At 45.3% G+C, this 16,943-nt stretch overlaps 1 protein-coding gene across 4 annotated transcripts in view; it reads right to left on the minus strand.

The window, feature by feature from the left end:
* jarid2b (jumonji and AT-rich interaction domain containing 2b) overlaps positions 1–16,943 on the minus strand; it is a 93,090-nt gene that overhangs the window by 5,532 nt on the left and 70,615 nt on the right. For all 4 annotated transcript variants that reach the window (XM_058618360.1, XM_058618358.1, XM_058618357.1 and 1 more), the window contains 4 exons: positions 12,799–13,014; positions 9,732–9,976; positions 2,601–4,026; positions 530–1,116 (listed from right to left, as the gene is read on the minus strand). In XM_058618360.1, the coding sequence (XP_058474343.1) occupies positions 530–1,116; positions 2,601–4,026; positions 9,732–9,976; positions 12,799–13,014 (2,474 nt within the window). The remainder of the gene's footprint in view (positions 1–529; positions 1,117–2,600; positions 4,027–9,731; positions 9,977–12,798; positions 13,015–16,943) is intronic.

A 16,943-nucleotide genomic window follows, 5' to 3' on the forward strand; every position in this document is an offset into this window, starting at 1 on the left:
CCGCTGTCCCTCATGCTCACACAGGTATTTAAGTATCGCTCCCTGTAAACACACATGCTTTCACAAACTAGACACTATGACAGGCAGCGGCATGCTGACATTACTAAAAGCGAATAAGAAAGACAAGAGTCCAGTCAGAGTAGAGTGTAAACAAATTGCGCAGCTTGGCTCCTTTTAAAAGGATAACGTGCCTATTTTGCCACTGGGAATTTCAGCAGTGATAATATGAAGGTTTTAGTCTATTTACATCGAAGCTGTGACATTCAGGAAGAAGTGAGACAGTGGGTGCCGTCTAAAAAGGGATGAAACGAGCCCGACGAACGAAAACAAACACGCTGCTGAAGACAGGTGATTCTCTAATGAGTAATCAATTCACTGTCAACAATGAAAAGAGGGCGGAACCATAATAAGAAGGCAGAGAGACCAGTAAACAGGCATCATCCACATACTATGTGCTCACATCTTCTTGCTACTGCTGATGGTAAACAGTAGCTCAAAGCACTAATGTGTGAGTCTTCTTCATCCTCACCTTGTAAATACATTTGTGCTGGTCAATGACAATGCTCCTGTCCTCCTCCACCTGCTGCTGCTGCTGCTGCTGCTGCTGCTGCTGCTGCTGTTGTTGCTCCTCCTCTCCATGCTGCCTGTCCTCTTTGCCTTGTTTTTCCTGAGCGAAGAGCCGGCGCCGGCCTGCTTTGACCTGAGCCTCCAGGTCCTTCAGATGGTGATACACTCCATTGGTGCGCTGGTGTCCTGTTGTTCCTCCCACAATCCCACCTACCAGCCCGTTCTTGGGCTCATAGCGTGGCAAGACCAGAGCACTTGGCGCTGAAGTGTCTGAAAGCCCCTCCAGAGGTCCCCGACGAGACTCCAGGTTCTTTTTCTCCTTCAGCACCTCGGCCTGCAGTTGCAGGCGCTCCTCAGTAACGAGCGAGTCATAGGAGAGGATGTACTGGAGGTAAGCTTCCTGCAGCTTGGCCAGCCGGTCCTGTGCGGACTTAGGGATGCGCAGAAGGTCGGCCAGCTTGGTCCACTTCTTCAGGTCCATCACCTGCTGCATGCCGCCCATGTCATTGATGAGCTGGAAAAAACGTGACAGGTCCACTTCACAGCCACCTGTGTGGAACAGAGAGACACACAGAAGTTTAATTCAGAGTTGTTTTCACTCGTCTAGTGAAGTGAAATCAAAACATGAAGCCAGTTATCTTAGAGCATCTGTTTCTCAGGCTAACGATGCCATTTCCTCCAGTCCAGTTCATTTTATTGGAAACGGCCAGTTGAGCAATCGACTTTCAAACTGATCTGAAGCATCACTGCACCACACAGAGAAACAAATGACTGTTAATGCAGATCTGATCTGTTGGGCGCAGTAAAGGAAGTCATTTGGAAGCGGAGCCTCCTGGCTGGGTGAGGCAAACCCACTGTGACTCACTGGCTGCCAGGTCTCTCTGGCTCACAGCCACAATTACTGCACTCACACTGAACTGATCTGGACACAGCTGGAGATGAGATGAAAAACTATTTGCACAGCACGTGCTGTAAAACTCATATCTGCATTAATGACTTACATGACTGAGAAAACTGTGATGCAGTTTACATTTGAACTGCGTGGTAAACTCGACGAGGAGATATCGTTTTTTTTGCCAATTGTTCGACGTTGTTATCGTCTTGTTATCTTGTTATCGTCTATAAACTGAAAGATGAAATTCGGAGGGGAAGAGGCGTTCAGAGCATCACTGACTCCAGTGGACAGCGATATTTGTGATGCTTTCTGTTGATGTCATGACTTGATGAGATTGATAAAGGGAATTCAAAACTGCAGGACCCCCCCGAGCTGGTGAACATAATCTCCTGGTGAAATCCATAACTTTGCGCCTCAGTTTGAAAATGACTTCTCTCCTCGACTGTTGCTCAGTGTTCAGTTCGTCGCGTTAGCCTTTATCGCCTCGCGCACATTTATTCTATATATAGTGCACATACTGTAGCTGTGTTTCCAGCAGGCAGTGGAGCGCTCACCGTGATGTTTCCACAGTGGGGTGTGAAGACCAGATGTGGCTGTTGCATCAGCTACAAAAAATAGCCTGGCATCATACTATCATGACACAGAGTAGCCCAATACATTCTATGAGCTTTGTTTAAAGAGAAACACAAACGAACGTAACGCACAGTATTTAAAGAGTATTCCTGCACAGAAATGACGATTCTCTAAAGACCAAAAAGACTCTTAAGGTGTCGGCACTAGATTCTCCAACTGCCTTGTTTCCACTAAGCAGTACAGTATAGTTCAGTTCAGCTCAGATCGCCTCGGTATGGTTTGGAAATGTACACCCTGATCTGTTCCCACCGCAGAATGACTGGGCTGGATAAGTCAATTCCAAAGCTATTTACGTAGCATGCGTCAGTTATGTAATTAGCATAATTAGCATAACGACAGTGGAAACACAATTCCAAACATGACGTACTGAAACTGAACTGATATAAACTGACTGGTGGAAATGGGACTTAAAGGGTGAACATGACGGATAACGCAGTTATAGCTACTCTTCACAACTTTTGACACTGTACTGGACTGAAGCAAACTGTGTCTCTGGCTCACTCACCAATGACCGGTGACTCATCCATGGTAATGCCCTGAGATTTAAGGTGCTTCCGGATGCAGGCCAGCCGCTGCACGTTGGGGCCCCAGCGCCGGCCCAGCATGTGGACCTTCTGCACCTGTGTGACAAAACGCATCTCCTCGCTCAGCTTGCACTCGGGCCGCCAGTCCGGAGGCGGCACCACGCGGCACATGCCGGCTCCTTCAGCCTGTTCCCTCACTGCATCCAAGTACACCAGGGGGTCCTGGAACTCCCGCGGTGCTGGCCGGAAGACGGGGACGTCGCCGAGAGCTGCCCAGCCCTCTGGCCGACTCCTCTGGCGCTCCCATTCTTTCTCCTGCTCGCGTTCTTTCTGCCGTGTCATCTCTTTCTCGCGCTCCCACTCCCGCTCAGCGGGCCGCAGTGCCGCTGGTTTAAGCTGTCCGGGGCTGTTGGTGGACGTAAGCACAGAGGTGGTGGTGGAGGAGGAGGAGGAGGTTTGCAGGGGGTCTGAGGTAGTGCTGGCACGACTTGGGTTCTGTAAGTGATTCTGGCTTGCTGAGGGAGAGGAGGAGAATGAGCTCCGACCATGGGACCTGCTCTGCTGCTGTGCTTGTCGTATCAACATCAGCTTGCCGGCTGATGCCCGCTTGGGTCGCTGGTTCACCGGCTCCGTATTGGCTGCTGGTGTAGAAAGAGGTGGAGTTTGTTGGGGAGGGGGAGTTGGAGGCGGGGTAACAGTTGGAGATGGGGGTGTTTCTGCTGTATGTCCATTAGAAACTGGAGTGGTAGGAGCGGCGGTCTGCATGGCAGCTCTCTCTTGATTGGCCACCTTCTTACTACTGCTGCGCGTCTCCAGAGGAGTCAGTTGAATTTTGGCCTTCTTGGCCTCAGTGCCAGTAGTTTTGGCTTTCTGCTCAACAATACCTGTCCCCACTGCGTTGAGCACAACCTCCAGACGCCGCTTGGAGTTACGCAGCCCCTCTCGACCGGGACACTCCCCCTGGCACTGTCTCTGACTGCCCTCTTTAGCCAGGGTGTTGTGCCGCTGCCCATTTAGCCTCCCATTGAGGCGGGCACCGGCAGACACATTGTGCAGCCCATTGGATAGTAGCACCTGTTTGCGAGTTTTTGCATTGCTGTGGTGGGCTGGTGCCACTGCTTTTCCTGAGTTGGCCAGCCCGTTGCTGGCTGCTGACTGGCTGTGCTGATTGTGATTGTTCGCTGACGATGGTGCCGAGGCGGCGCTGTTGTGTTTGTTGCTGTTGCTGAGTTTGGTTTTCTTGCCCAGTTCTCTCTGTTTGGCTTTGGTGTAAGTGACGTGGCCCTTGGACACGGTGGCTGTGTACTTCTTCACAGTTTTGGACGGCAGCCGGAAGTCGCGGCTCTTTTTGGCACCACCGACGCCTTGTGCTGAGCTTGCCCGCGTCAGCCCGTTCACTTTAGAGACCTGAGAGGAGGACAAAGATGGGACACATTACACAAACGGAATAGATCATGTTATCTCAAATAATTTGACCAAATTCTATCTGGAAAACCTAAAATCCACACACAGTCCACAAATACAACATGATACATTCAGGGGCAATGGCACAACCACACTCCACAAAGAAAAGGGCCAAACTTTCAGCTGCAGTAAAACATTTAGCCGAAGCTATTTGTGGAGACCTACGCTATTCATTAGGGAACAAATCAACTGTCTGGATTACTGTGTTTCCAAATGCAGAACACTCTTGTAAACTGCAAATCAAACTGCTGTCAAAAACCATATCCTGAGATAAACAACACTTAAGAATGGGTAGAGAAAAAAAAAGATGGTAGACATGAGAGAAAGAGGAGGAGGAGGAGGAGAGGTTGGCTCCATGGTTTCTGCAAGCAGATGGCTGGACAGTATGAGGTAGGAGGTGGGGTCGTTGGGGTGGAATAAAATCCCATCCAAGCACATAAAAACAGCCTTTTATTTGCTATGGGTTTCCTTAAACGCTATAATTCAAGTTCTGTGCTATGAATAAATGTTCAGCCTGTGTGTGTGTGTGTGTGTGCGTGAGAGAGAGAGAGAGATGGCAGTTGAACCAGTGTGCGTGTGTGTGTGTGTGTGTGTGTACATGCGTGTGAGGCCACCAGCTGTAGATCAGAGGTTTGGGACAGTGGTGTCTGGTTCCATGTTGGCTCACTGGCTACAGCTGTGGCAAGAAATGTGGTCACCCAGTCTCTCTGTGTGCAACAAGCTTTACAGCCAGTTCACGACATGTTAAGAGACCACTGTGTATTTCTGTCTGTCTTCTGTGTTTCACTCTTCACTCACTGTTGCTCCATTTCCTGCATCACATGCTGTATATTTGTAGGCATTTCTAAGAATATCAGTCTCTCTCTCCTCCTCTTCCTCCTCATCATCATCTTTATGTTTTCATGGCCCACTGTCAGTGTTGCCAAGTTTCTCTTTCCCTCTTTTCTTTTTCTCCCTTTTGATATTGTGTGTGTGTGTGTGTGTGTGTGTGTGTGTGTGTTATGAGAGAAGGCCAAGCAGAGAGTTAGAACTTAAAGTAAAGAGATTAGTTTTTGGTTGCCAATATTTGAATCAGCTGCGCTGGAGGTCATGTGTCTATTGTTTTTTTTGCCACAAATCATGCAAAGAAAACAGGGATAGACAGATAAGACATGAGCTACTACAGCGCTGTGGTTGTCTTTAGAAAAGAAATCTGGATCTATAATCATGTTTCACTGGCAGCTACATGCAGCATCTGTGGAACTTTAGCCTCATCCACACTGAGACTGTTGTTAAGAAAGTTTTCTTTTAACATGACGTTGTTTAAAAGAAATGTTTTCATCCACAAGAAAACCCTCCAAATGCAGACACAAGTCAGGCCTGTAAATGGAGAAGGAGGCGTGGATAAAGCTTTTTTTTAAATGAAGCTTTATTCTAATAAGTATACATTACAATGTATACAATCACAGAAACAGAGACAGAACCAGGCCAAAGTGAGTTGACCAAACACAAGACGAAGACGATGATAAAGATAGCGACAGTGAATGTAAGAGCAAGTGAGAGATGTGAGGTTATAAAGTCATTGTTTTCACAAAGACGCTTATTGGTTATATACACGGAAACGCGTAAAAGTGAGGCAATTAAGAGATTTTTCCACTGCTGGTTCCATGCGGATAAAAAGCTACACAACTTTCGCGGATTCTCCTTAACTCATTATTGTGTTAATGGCCCCATTCTGCAGACAAATGAGGGAGGATGGGAGAGATGGAGTTATCCATCACAGTCATAGGAGCCACAGGAGGGAGGTGACATCCAGCCCATTGACAGGTTTGCCTTTGAAGGGCTCTCTTTTCACACTCTGTGTGTGTGTGTGTGTGTGCTTGTATTTGTTACCTCTTTAGGTCTTTTTCTGGCATAAAAACTGACCTCATCAGGACCAGTAGTCCTCAAAACCTGGTCCAGAAGGTAATTTCTGATGAACTGGTTAAATTTAGGACCAAGATAATGAATTGTGTTTAGGTTAAAGTTAAGGTTAGAAAATAACGCTTAATTAAAGCCGTTCAAATTATTGGAAATCAATGCAGTGTCCTGAGAAGAATAGCTGTGTGAATCTGTGTGTGTGTGTATGTGTGCACTCAAGGACCCACACACACACACGCACATGTACTGTATTGTGTTTGTCTCAGGTGGCAGGGGGCTGACACAAAGACCAGGCCATTAAAAGATAAGGGGGGACTGAAACCGAACCCTGTCTCCGTCAATCACTCCCCCACACACACACACACACACACACACACACACACACATCTTCTCACAATAGAAAAAACAAGAGGTATCTGGAAAAGAGTCAGGAAAAAAGGGGGCGTTTGCAAAAGAGTCAGTGGAGGAAAACTGCACACGTACTGTTTAAAAAGCACGACTGATTAAATGTAAAATATACCGCACAACTGCACTGCTATGGGGATTTTACTGCACACAACATTGCGAAGTTTAAACTGAGCTATTTTTTATTCCCAGTTCATAATTAAGTTCAATGTGTTCAATGTCTCCACGTGTTACAGCGATGCTGAAATAGCGACTCACTGCTAAAGCAGCATTTGTTCCCGCAGCTGCTATATTTGTCCCTGCCACAGTTTGCTGACAAAGCGTCCACTGTGAGAGACACGCTGTCATGACCACCTCCCGCCACACGGTGGCTCAGTGGACCGACCATCTGTCAGGGCCCTGTGGTGACTGAGCCTCCCCTCACTTTTCTCTCTCTCTTAAATGATTTGGCCTGATGGGGAAAGAAGGATGGTGAAAGAGAGAGAAAGGAGAAAAAGAAAAGAAAGATAGAAAGAAAGAAAGAAAGAAAGAATTGAGCCTACACACAGGTTTGTGCAGCTATTCTTCTGAGGACACTGCATTGACTTCCATTCGCTTGGACAGCCTAAACAAAGCGTTATCCTTACTGGTCCTGACAAGGTCAGTGTTTATGCCAGAAAAGGGCTAACAAATACACACACTCACTCTCACACACACACACACACACAGGCAAGGCAAGGCAAGGCAGCCAGAGACTGTTCTGGAGTGGATTTCAGTCGCACGTGAGCGAGAAAAAGGGAGGGAGAGGGAGGTGGGTCTAGATGACATCATGTGTTGCTATAGCCCAGCTGAGGCCTGGCAGGAAGATTTTTAACAGGCAACATCTGCAGGAGTCAGCCCTGAGAAGAGCAGGGGAGGGAGAGAGAGAGAGAGGGAGAGAGAGAAGGCCAGCCATAGGATAGAAGGAGACGAGGAGACAAGGTTTAACCCTTAAAAAGCCTGCCGACTGACAAAAGAAGCAACATGTCAAAGCCACATTCACGCTTCTTTTGTCAGAATGTCGCGGAGGAGGCTCTCGTCAGTCGGAGCTCCCGTTCTGACGAGCACCTCCTTAAACAGCATAACAACGAGCAGCAGCATGTGGACGTCAGCAGCGGCTACTTTGTGTAACGATCAAGACAGTAAAACCACCCGCAGTGCGATCGTCGTCTGCGATAACACAAATCACAACACACTGCATTCTTCATCAGTGACAGTTATTTATCACCTTGATGCTGGCAAAGATAGAGGTCACAGTGATAAAAAGATTTCACAAACTTTAAGGGAGAGCTCAACAGGCACTGGCAAAAAAAAAAACACACACACACAAAAAAACCTAAGAAATCCACGGTGAAAATCTAATCTAATGTTATTTAATAAATGATGTTATAGTACAGGGGTGTCAAACATACCACAGGGTCCAATCCAGCCCTTAATCCTAACGTGAAATACTATATTTTTGTGACTAAATGTTTAGTGATCTGTAACATGTAGCGCACGTGAGTTCCTGGTAAACTGAGGCATAACATTGTGGACATTTTACGTTTCTATACATTTTATGTTTTGTAAAGACTTTGTTTGTGGCCCCTAAACTAAAATGAGTTAAACGCCCCTGTTACAGTATACGGGAGGTTCATCGTGGATTTTCAAGGACAAACAAGTGACCAGCGCAGTAGTTTGGATCCTTGCACACTTCACTTGTGACTGCGTACAGCTGCCTTGCCAACCTCCCCACTTTAATTATTTTACGGAAAAGGATAGAATCACATTGTTGTAGAGAACGGTCCCGCCACAGTGCATATATTCTGTTGGCACGAGTCACTATTAAATTACGGAGAATTGAATTATGATAATGCCTTTACCCTTCGCTTTTATACAAACAACGCATAGGTCTTTCTTTCTTTTTTTTTTCTTCTACGGCTACATAATCACTTAACCTTTTATATGACTAAGCCTGTAGTTTCACAGTCGGTCGTGTGTATAAATGTGTGTGCACACACACACACATGCTAATTGGATGGAGAGTAAATGGGGGGAAATAGCACTAATCCTTCCGAGTGACTGGAGCCATGTTGTCAAGGGCAAGATCCGTCTCTTTGACACAGAAGAGAGACAGAGGGAGGTGGAGGGAGGAGTACGGCATGAGTGAAGGAGGCTGAGGGAGATGGAGATATGAAGAGAGAAAGGTGGACTGACGGTGCACAAGGAGAAAAACTCAATTCAACGCGAGGAGTCAAAGGAATCAAGCAGGCTGCCGGCAGTGAAATGAAAATGGACGAGAGCGTGTGTGTGTGTGTGTGTGTGTGTGTGTAAAGGAAGAGCTGCAGAACAAAGACAAAGTGGGTGAGCGAGGCTGAAGTTTGTCTTGGCAGACGAGACGCTCTCGTTCAGATTCATTGTTGGTTTTACTGGACGATTCCAACAATTCCAGCCACTTTAAAACACCTAAAACACACTGGCCTGAGTCTGCATCAGCAGTTACAACAACAACAACAACAACAACAGCCTGGAGGTTTCTGAACATGAGAGGAAATGGAAAATAAGACAGCCAAGAGGAAAATGTGAGATGAGAGTGAGAAAAAAAAAGAAGAATAAAACTAATTGTCTCAGCAGACAACTGCTCCAGATTAGCTAATGTGGTGATAGCAATGCCAGACTAAAGCCACCTCCACTCACTCTCTCTCTCTCTCTCTCTCTCTCTTTCCTCTCCACTTCTTCCTTCACTGTGTGGGGCTCCTTGAAACCTGCTAAGTGCCATAGAGGGAGGCAGGCTTTTACAGCCCCTAGCCAGGACTACTAAATATAGCTGCAGTCTCGACAGGACAAAACACAATCATTACTCTCTCTCTCTCTCTCTCTCTCTCCTTCTCTCTCTCTTTCTCTCCGACACGAAAGAGTGGGGAGGAGATGAGATAAAAGTGAGCTAAACAAAAAAAGGGAAGAATGTGGAGAGGCCAGGCAAGCAGGAAATAAGCAATAAAAAGAAAGTACAGAGGGAGACGAGACGGGCACACAAGTAGTTAGGAAAAATTATTGTGAGGGAGATAACAGAAAAGATGAGGCAGATGGCGAAAGGAGAGAAAAGAGAGGTGGAGCTTAATTTGGCACATGAGCCAAACAAGCATGATGATGCAAGAATTCCAGGGGAGTTAAACAGCTGATGCAAACCATTCACCAATGCAACAATACATGACGGTCACATTACTATTGACCCTCAAGCTACAACAACACTCTCATCCTTTCTCTTTTTCCTGTCTGTGGGGACCCTACGTCGTGTTATGGCTCCATCATCTTTCTTACGAAAACAGCTCCTGGCCTCACAGTACCTGCTTCCGCAGCTCCTCAGCAGCTCTCCTCGGTGGCAGCCCGTTGGCTGAGCCTCGGCTGCTGGCCATGGCCAGCAGCTCCCTGGCGTGTTCCCGCGCTTCTGCCCGCTCACTGCGCTCCCTCAGGAGTGGCGGAGGTGGAGGTGGAGGAGGTGGCAGTGGTGGGGCAGGTGCATCCCTGCCGTGAAAGCCAGCCTTGGGCCTCGGACTCTCCCTGATCCCTGCTTTGCTGTGGTTGTTGAACACTGGAGAGGAAGAAAAACAGAGTCAACGTGTAATTAATACACGAGGAGGAGGAGGAGGATCTTAACAGTATTTTTAAAAGGTCTCTCAGTATATGAAGCAGAATTAAGCAGTCTTTACTATGAAATCATAAAAAAGACCTTGGGTTTCCTTTAGGGCTCTACTATGAGTGTGGATGGAAGAACATACACTGCAGCAAAGCTTTGCAAGATTCAACATTAACCCTTCTGTTGCCGTCCTGTCGGCATGCATACTTCTTTTCTCATTTCCATAACTCCTAGACCGTTTGTGATATCTGGAAAGTTCAGAGAGAAATAGAGCGTTGTGCACATCCTCTGGACGTCCGCTACGGTTGAATAACTGCCAAGTATTGAAAGTGGAAGTTGTCCTGGAAAAGGCGGCAGAAGCACTCACTCATTTGACATTTTTTGACAATTCTACAGCCATATAATCTAAATAAATCCAGGTGGCCCGATTATCATGATGAAATGTAGGAACTAACAGTATACGGTACATGCACTTAGTTAAAATAGTTTTATTAAGAATTATGCAAACTGTGGAAAGACTATTAGGTAAGATATACCTATACACTGTGCATTTCCCCCCCCCCCCAAAGCTACTGTTTACTTATGCCAGTGTGTAGCCATACGCCCCCAACCCCACTGTGCAGAATGGCTTTAAAACTCCCAAGCACCAAACCACAGCAATCAAGTGGAAAAGCCCACACAAACATTGGAGTGACAAGCCTCTGGCGGACATATAGGCCCCAATCAGTAAAATATGCATGATTTAAGGCGAGCATGAGAACGTCTCTGTACTCCGTGTCAATGACCCCGTTGAAAAACGGACGCGGAGGACGTCAACCCACCGGGGGATGATGCTAAGCGAGTCGAACGGGAGCAGAGCAATTAGCATTTGCATTTAACAGCTCCCTCTTCGGCTTTTACGAGGGTCAATTTTGAAGTTCTAACATCAACAGGCAACAGCAGTGTACTTTGAGAGCGCGAGACGCGGCGCACGTTTACGTCCGCAGATGATGTTTTTATTCCGTCGAGTGATTTTCGCTGTACGTCTCGTGACCCAAAGTGAACGCCTGTGGGTCTCCAGGGCCTGTGGCGGCTATGAAAAATGGGAGAAACGGTGACAATTTTGAGAGGTGAACTAAGCAAGAAACTGAGCTCAATAAAAGCTGTTTAATTTAGCTATGTCAACATGGCACATGGCCTAGAACGAGAGCGAGAGCTGAAGAGTGGGAGCGTTGATGAATTGCCTACAATTCAGGGCCATTTCTGTCTCTCTGTGCCTCCCAGAATAAAATGTTTCTCTCTTCCTCGCTAATTATATTTCTCTCTTTCTTCCCTTCCCTCTGTATAACCCTTCTCCTGCAGGAGAGCGGCCCCAGTGTCATGTTTGACAAAATATACTGTATAGGTGTGTGCGAGCCTAAATAGTCTAAAGAGTCTAAATACTCTCTGTGTCCTTAACGCACTCATCTCTTGTTGTCCCCATCAACAAGTACACACGCTTACTCCCCCTTCTTATCAATTTATTTAGCACATCGCGGTGGTGGCGCCAAAGCTGCTTTGCAAACAGTATTGGTGTACGAGATAAGGCGGAAGAATAAGCCGTCCTCACGCACGCACGACAAGCCTGGATTCGTTCAAACAGGTTTCACCGTCCTACTGTTCTGTGTGCTTCTTATACAACAACGACAAATGTACAGATTATGTTTCAGAGTACAGTTTCGACGTCAAACACACGGACCTCTCTCTCCTAATCCGACCCGTCTATCTCCTCCTCCACATTCCACTCGAAGATGACAGCGGAAAAGAGCCGAGCAAAGTGTTCACCTTTTGAACCCTGCTGGTGGTGATGGTACAGACTGAGGAGGGAGGAACTGTGAAATCCAGCTCTTGTTTGGGGTGGGGGTGGGGGTGGGGGCGACGCCTGGCCGGAAAGGATTGTATGTCTCTAGAGTCTGCCGGGGGAAGCGAAGCCTTCAGGTTACAATTGTTTCTCGACTGCACATCCAGTGCTTTAAAATGGATCACTGGATCGATTAAATGAAAAAAAAAAAAAAAAGCGACCTTATAGACTGCAAATAATCCCCATTTTATCCAGTTTTCCTCATGACTAAGCCTTACAAGAGAATGTGAGGTTATTTATGATAACTGTTAACGTTCACCTTACATTTCTGCAGTACACGCTGATAGCAGACCTCAGTGTTGGGGCCGTGGACGAGTCTGTCCTCACAGGCTCGGTTGTATGTGCGCAATTCCCTTCATGTTGTTCACAAGTGTGTGTATTCATCCGAATGTCTGTGAGCCCCAAGGGGTGTACATATGCTGTCTCTGCATTGTGTGTGTGTGTGTGTGTGTGTGTCGGGGGCCCCGGACAGCTGTTACACTGAGTGCATAAACACCTTGTTAGGGCTTAGCAAGCTAAGTGTTAATTGGGGTGGAAAGACTCGATGAGCTGCTCTGCTCTCCCATGTGACTTCCCCTGACTCCGCCACGGAAAACAAGGGTGTAAACCAAGAAATTTACTCGCACACAAACACACACACACACACACACACACACACACACACACACACAAGTGCTACTACTCTGGTTTCTATCCACAGATTCACTACACGCTCCTGTTCAGCCCAAGATTTCCCTACATCTGCTGCTGCATCATCCTTCATTCTCCATCCACAGCATTCTTGCACCTCCTCGCTCTTTTATTTTATTTTACTTCCTTAACCCCTTTCGTTCTCCTCAAACAGTAACCACATCATAGCTGGTATCGACATGACGAAAACACGACGCGCCATCCTTACCGTGCCCATTGTGTGGCTGCCTCGTGGGGAGCTTGCCCTTGCGGGGTGTCGAGTGGCACGAGGAGGAGGCCGAGGCCTGGCTGCTGCCTCCCACCCCGTGAGAGTGGATTCCACCGCCGTTCCTCACCTCCTCTTCCTCCACCTCGTCCTCCTCCAGGTCCTCCTCCTCCTGGGAGCTGCCGAAGTAGGCCATGGTGTTGGGCAGTGCTGCTGAACCTGAGTGCACAGGCGGTGTGGAGGGGGGGGGGGAAGGGACAGAGAGAGGGAGATTATTAACAATGAGGTGAGTCAGTGGAGGAGGGAAGAATGAGGGGAGCGATCAGAAAGACTAAAAAGCTGTTATAACACAGATATGACAGACAATTCTTTTAACATCAGCATGTGCATAGTGAGATATTCATGTACGGATAGAAATTGCTCAAGGGTTTATGAATGATGGGGATTGTGCTGCTGCTGTTTTGTCATCACTATTATCCCGGTTGGTGGCCTATTGACGCTTTGTCAACTGCTCGGCACAACATGGTGCCTTTGTGGCACTCAGTCGCTCGACAAAGAGCACAAACAGACACGGCACAACGTTAGAGCGACTTAATCGCTTCACAAACGTTGCTCGGGCTTTTGTTTTATGGGTTTTATCCGGTTATCCTTTAACCTTACCTATTATCCTGGTTTGATTTCTTTGGTATTAGTGCTGCAGCACTATGAGTGCGGCAGAAGTGACTTATAACACATTGTGAAAGAGCTATAGCCAGGGCTAGGAGGATATATAGATATATATATATATATATATATATATATATATATATACCAGTCGATGTTGACAGTTTTATTGACCCATATAGTACATGTGCTCAAATACCAAACTCTGTAAAAGAGTAACTTTAGAAGCCAAAGAGTCTCACTCTCTCTTTTTTGCTGCCGAGCTAATCCCAAATCTGTCGCTTTCACTGTTCCAAAATAGGATTACTGTCAAGTCCTGCCCTTACCCGAACACACACACACAAACTGGTGTTCTCTCCCTTTTCCTTTTGCTGTCACTCTCAATCTGTTTCATTTGTCATCTCTGAGAGATCTAGTGCAGTACGTGCGGGAAGGAGGTGAATGGAGTTTGGCAGCAGATAGCCTATAATGTTACCTCAGTTAGTTGAATGTAGACACACACACACACACACACACACACACACACACCCATAAAAGGTCATAAAGCCCAAAGCTATGTTATTAAATCTCATAATGTTGCACTCGTAAATCAATGTGCAAACAGCTGGTTGAGTCTTACAGATGCAGGAATGAAGGTGAAGGCTAAGGAAGCCTTGCAAAGAACAGCAGGAGTGACTGGATCTGCAGAGACTGGGGTCTGAGACCGTTCTCATCAGACCTCTAGACCCCAACTTTATGCATATACACACATATGTAACATGATGAACTGTTGCAAAGTGAGAATATAAAGTAAATATGATGAAGTTTTAATCAGTGTTAAAGGATTATGGGGGGAACTTGTCTAAACTCATCATTCAGGAGCTTTAAATCATCCTTGGATAAATGTTACATTGAGTAATTGAGTCTTTAATATTACTGCAAACATGGACCCATGCATAACTGGCAGAGTTTGTATTGTCAGCCATGCACTTCTAAGATAAATGGAGGACATGAACCTTTCTTCATAAACAAGTCAAAAAATGCAACAGTACATTTCTCACTGCGTCCGTATTTAATAGGAACGTGCGGTTCAGCAGCGTCTTCATCACTGATTAAATCTGTCTGTTTATGAGCAACAAAACACAAAGTTTAGAGTTCTTTATGGCCGAATCAATTGCATAACATGAGCAACTACTGTGGTTTTTTATTACCATTTAAAGGGCAATAATGAGAAGCAATGGGTGATTATAAGTCAGTTGAAATAATGTTGAGCTCCAGAAAAAAAACGGCTGAATACAGAGTATTTACAATCGCGCAGTGAATTAAGAATTAGACGAGCAAATTATTTAATTAGCGCATTGGTTATGGACGGCAGCGGTTACTTATCTTAGATTTTTTACACACTCGATACATTATTAAGTGGCCAAATGAAAAATATAGAGAGATAAAAAAAAAGAACGAGGAGGAAGTTATAGACGAGAACTAAAGAAGTAGCCGCAAAATGCCTCAAGTGATTCGGCGTGTTTGAGATGATGAGCGCGGAAGCCTCCAGGACAAACCCAACGTGTGAGGCACTTTAGGAATACAAAATAAAATCTCAGTCTCGTCAGCAATTCATTTTATTTGTGCCGTTAAGGAACATAAACATAGAAAGACGAGCATGTCCTACAGGGTGGTCTACAGCAGCCGTTTGTCTGCAGGTCACAGTCGGGGTCAAGAAAAAAACACGATGATGAAGAATTTTTTGTGTGCAGCAACCAAATAAAGACTGGATTCTGCAAAGTGTGGTATGCAAAGCAGCCAAGCAGCCGGCAACTATCACACATCTGGCCATTTGTTGTGAGTGGGATTACGGCACTAACAAAGTTCTCTTCGAGCTGAGTTACTTTGGCTGCTACATCTATGAGATGTCATCATCATCATCATCACCAACATCTGACAGCAAGCATATAAAACATGATTAAGGTCAGTGGTAAATGTGACCCACGCAGGATGTTGTAAAATCAAATGAAATAGCTCTTAATAGCGAGACGATTTTTGCCAAAAGAGATTGTTTATGTACTGACCTTGTGTAATCAATCTGTGCAATGTGAAGAATGCAGGAAAGAAGTGCGTGTGTTAGAGAGCAAACTGCTGTTGAGCGATAATATCCACTAGAACTGTAGAATAAATAGGGAAAAGTCTTGAAGAGAAAGAAAATCCCCATTTACTCAGTGGCACCAGATTGTGTTGATTTGATGAATGACTTTCTCCTCCTTTTGTGAAAACCTAAAAAAAGAATTAGCACGTTAAAAATGATTACCTCAACCTCCTTTTCTTCCCAGCTACATCATTGAACACTGATTCATTTCCTTAGAAAGTGCACTAATGACTATTATTGGCCAGTCGGGGGACCTGCGGTAACCACACGTCACTTCATATTTACTTTGCGAGCTTAGTTTAAATGTCGTACTAAAATAAAAGCTTCCCAAACACTGCAAAGTAGAGCCTGGCAATAATAAATCTGTTGTGCCTCGGATCACAGTTTTTACACGGCAGCTCTGTCAGCTTCTAATATCTCCTCAGAGAGCTGCAGAGAGAGAGAGAGAGAGAGAGAAAAAAAGTGTAGTGGCAGCAGATTCCCTGAGCAGATAATAAAAGAGTTTTTCCTGCTCTCTTAAACTTATAAACAAGGTCTGTGGGGCAGAAGGCAGACGTTAAAAACCAGTGAAAATATGGCGTTTATATAATCCACAGTAACCCACATGGTAGGGGCTATTCCTCTGCGGGCAGCGACAGATTATCTCACGGCATCTCAGTCACTAGGTTACTCAGCAGTCTGGGTTTTTGTTTTTCCAAAATCCGGAATCAAGAGTATCTACCGATACTGATATTAGTCCGACACAGTCATTTCGTATGACGCTGTTCACAACACATTTGTGCCGAGTCATTTCAGACACATAATTCCCCAACTGTGTCACAGATATTGTTCTCCCACAAAGAACAAACAAACAGCCAAGACATGACTCGGCTAAAATGCTTCCGCTGATTTTCACTGTCGGATTCTACATTTTTATCTGTCCAATATCCCATCAAGTGATTTTGACCAGTATCGGACCGATACGGACTCCCATCCCTATCGGTAACTGAAATAATATATAATATAATGTAATATAATATAAATAAGCATCCGTTTTTTTTTTTTTTTTAAGTAACTCATAGTATAGATGAGTGTAGGGTTGAAACAATTACTTGATTAATCAATTATTAATCGATCACTAAATTAAACATCCATTAATTATTCGGTTTGAGTTTTTTTCTAAAGAATTAAAAGCAGTTTCTGTGTTTTTTCAGCTTCTTCAATGTGGATATTGTCTGGAAAACACTACAATCTTATTTATGTTTATTCTTTGTTATGATAAGAGGTGTTAAAACATATTTTAGTCCATTATGAAACTTTCAAACATATATATATATATATATATATATATATATATATATATATATATATATATATATAGATATAT

This window comes from Solea solea, chromosome 20 (assembly GCF_958295425.1).
Source record: "Solea solea chromosome 20, fSolSol10.1, whole genome shotgun sequence".
NCBI lineage: Eukaryota > Metazoa > Chordata > Actinopteri > Pleuronectiformes > Soleidae > Solea > Solea solea.